Raw genomic sequence first — 2,223 nt, 5'->3', positions numbered from 1 at the left:
CCCCGTAACCCCCACAGATGTGGTGCTGCAGAGCTTGTTTATTTATTACACAGGATCAAGCCCAGCAGGAGCTGTGGGTGCCATGTCCCTGGGGCACGTGGGAGCCCCCTGCCCTGGGCTGCGGAGCGGGCACAGCCGCATCTGGCTGCCCCGCAGCACCCACTTCCCAGGCAGGCCCTGCCCGAGGGATGGATGCTGCCAGCGGGATGGATCCGGGGCACACAGTGCTGTCCTGAGTGGGGCCGGCGGGGCACTGCCATCGGCCCGGCACTCCCCCTCACCGGTGCCTCTTGCGGATGGTGATGAGGTCTTGGTGGATGGTGCTGAAGCTGGGCCGCTTGCGGGGGTCGTAGTCCCAGCACCGCTTCATCAGCCGGTACACCTCCTCGGGGCACTGCTCGGGGGGGTCCAGCCGCACGCCTGGGGAGCGGCAGGGATGGGGACATGGCAGCCCAGGCCACTGGCCCCTCGCCCCCCACAGCCCCATCCTGCCCGTCCCGTGGGCACGGCTCCACGGCGCACCTGCAGTGCTGGGCCCATGACCCTGCAGTTGCCCTCAAGAGCCGGACCCCAGCCACGTCCCTTACCCTGCTCCACCGCCTCTCGCGTCTGCTGGTTGCTGAGGTTGGCATAGGGGACGGCACCCAGGCTGAAGGCTTCCCACAGCAGGATCCCGAAGCTCCAGACATCGCTCTCGGAGCTGTATCGGCCTGGGGACATGGGGAGGGACAGATGCTGGCAGCTGGGGACACCCATGGCACCGCTGCCCTGGCTGTGCCTGCGCTCATGAGGGCTGGGGTGCCCCCCCGTCTCTGCTTCCTCTCCAGGACCAGGTGCATGGGAGCAGGACGGTGTGCCCCAGACTCCTAGCTCCCAGCTGTGCCGTGGGACTGCCAGGCCGTGTCTGGCTCCATCCCATACCATAATTGAGTGCTTCGGGGGCGGTCCACTTGACAGGGATCTGCTTCATCCCCCCCGTGGAGGCATAGATGCCATCTTCCTCCTCCCGTGACATCCCGAAGTCACTGATCTTCAGGGTGTTCTTCTCTGTCACCAGGCAGTTGCGAGCAGCCAGGTCCCTGGGATGGCCCAGAGCTGTCAGCCACATGCCCGGCCATCACCAGGGGCCTCTGCCTGACATGGGACAGGGGGCAGCGAGGGCTCTGGGGTTCACCCTGCCCTGCCCGGCACCCGCTCGTGCTGCCAGAGCCCACCTGTGGATGCAATGCTTGCTCTCCAGGTACTCCATGCCGGCGGCAGCGTTCTCTGTCATCTTGATCAGCTCCTTCACCCGCAGGTGGGGCCCCTCGCTGCGCAGGAAGCTCAGGAAGTCCCCCCCTGCACCCAGGATTGCGGAGCTGGTGGGCGGCTGCCCTGGCACGCCGTGGCGAGCTTGCACACGCACACACCGGCTGCCCTGGCAGTGTGGGGGCTGCAGGACGGGGCCACTCACCTTGCACAAGCTCCATGACAATGTAAATGGGCTGCTTCTGGGTGCAGACTCCAATGAGCCGGACGATGTTTGGGTGGTTGTACTGCTTGAGGATCCTGTGGGGACAAGGACAAGCACCGTGAGTGTGCGGGGGCCTGGCTGCCCCCGGCACAGACCACCTCTGTGCCATCCCCAGGACACTCTGTCCGGCCAGCCTGGGGACACAGCTCTCAGCACAAGGATGATGCAGTCCCAGCAGAGTTCGAACAGCCCCAAGTCCTGAGGACGGACAGACGGGCCAGGACAAGGGTGACAGCTGCACAGACCTGGCTTCCTGCAGGAACTTGGCCTTGAGCTCGGGCGGGAGGGTTTCCCGGCAGGATTTCACAGCCACGGGGGTGTTGTCAGCACGCAGGCGGCCGCTGAACACCTCCCCAAAGTTACCCTGCCGAGAGACATGGGTGCACCAGCCCAGCTTGCCGCGGTGTGGCCTGAGGCAACCCCTGCCCTCCCGCAGACCCCGTGGGGACATCCCTGCCCTCCTGCAGACCCTGTGGGACAGACCTGTCCTCCCACAGACCCAACGCAGGCAGGGACTAGAGCACTCCGACTCACCCGGCCGATGCACTCCCCCAGCAGCACATCCTCATGGTTGAGCACCCATTTGTCCTGCAGTGAGCGGACACCAAAGGTGGTGAGCTGTACCCCAGCCTGCCCCAGGCCCACATCCCCCCCTGCCCCTGCAGCTCCCTCTCATGCAGCCCTGGAGGGGGTTTCCCAGCCCCCAGCCC

General features: G+C 66.1%; 1 protein-coding gene across 1 annotated transcript in view; it reads right to left on the bottom strand.

Moving 5' to 3' along the window:
• Nucleotides 1-277: 277 nt before the first annotated feature.
• The window catches only part of FES (FES proto-oncogene, tyrosine kinase), a 9,590-nt gene continuing 7,644 nt past the window's right edge, over nucleotides 278-2,223 (bottom strand). The window contains exons 13-19 of the mRNA XM_019472381.1: nucleotides 2,048-2,101; nucleotides 1,759-1,877; nucleotides 1,454-1,548; nucleotides 1,215-1,338; nucleotides 922-1,079; nucleotides 588-710; nucleotides 278-420 (exon numbers count right to left, since the gene is read on the bottom strand). Coding sequence (XP_019327926.1) covers nucleotides 278-420; nucleotides 588-710; nucleotides 922-1,079; nucleotides 1,215-1,338; nucleotides 1,454-1,548; nucleotides 1,759-1,877; nucleotides 2,048-2,101 — 816 coding nt within the window. The remainder of the gene's footprint in view (nucleotides 421-587; nucleotides 711-921; nucleotides 1,080-1,214; nucleotides 1,339-1,453; nucleotides 1,549-1,758; nucleotides 1,878-2,047; nucleotides 2,102-2,223) is intronic.

The sequence above is a fragment of the Aptenodytes forsteri genome, unplaced genomic scaffold (genome assembly GCF_000699145.1).
Source record: "Aptenodytes forsteri isolate BGI_AS27 unplaced genomic scaffold, ASM69914v1 Scaffold83, whole genome shotgun sequence".
Lineage (NCBI taxonomy): Eukaryota > Metazoa > Chordata > Aves > Sphenisciformes > Spheniscidae > Aptenodytes > Aptenodytes forsteri.
Note: the sequence above shows the minus strand (reverse complement) of the source record. Positions and strands in the feature narration are given on the sequence as shown.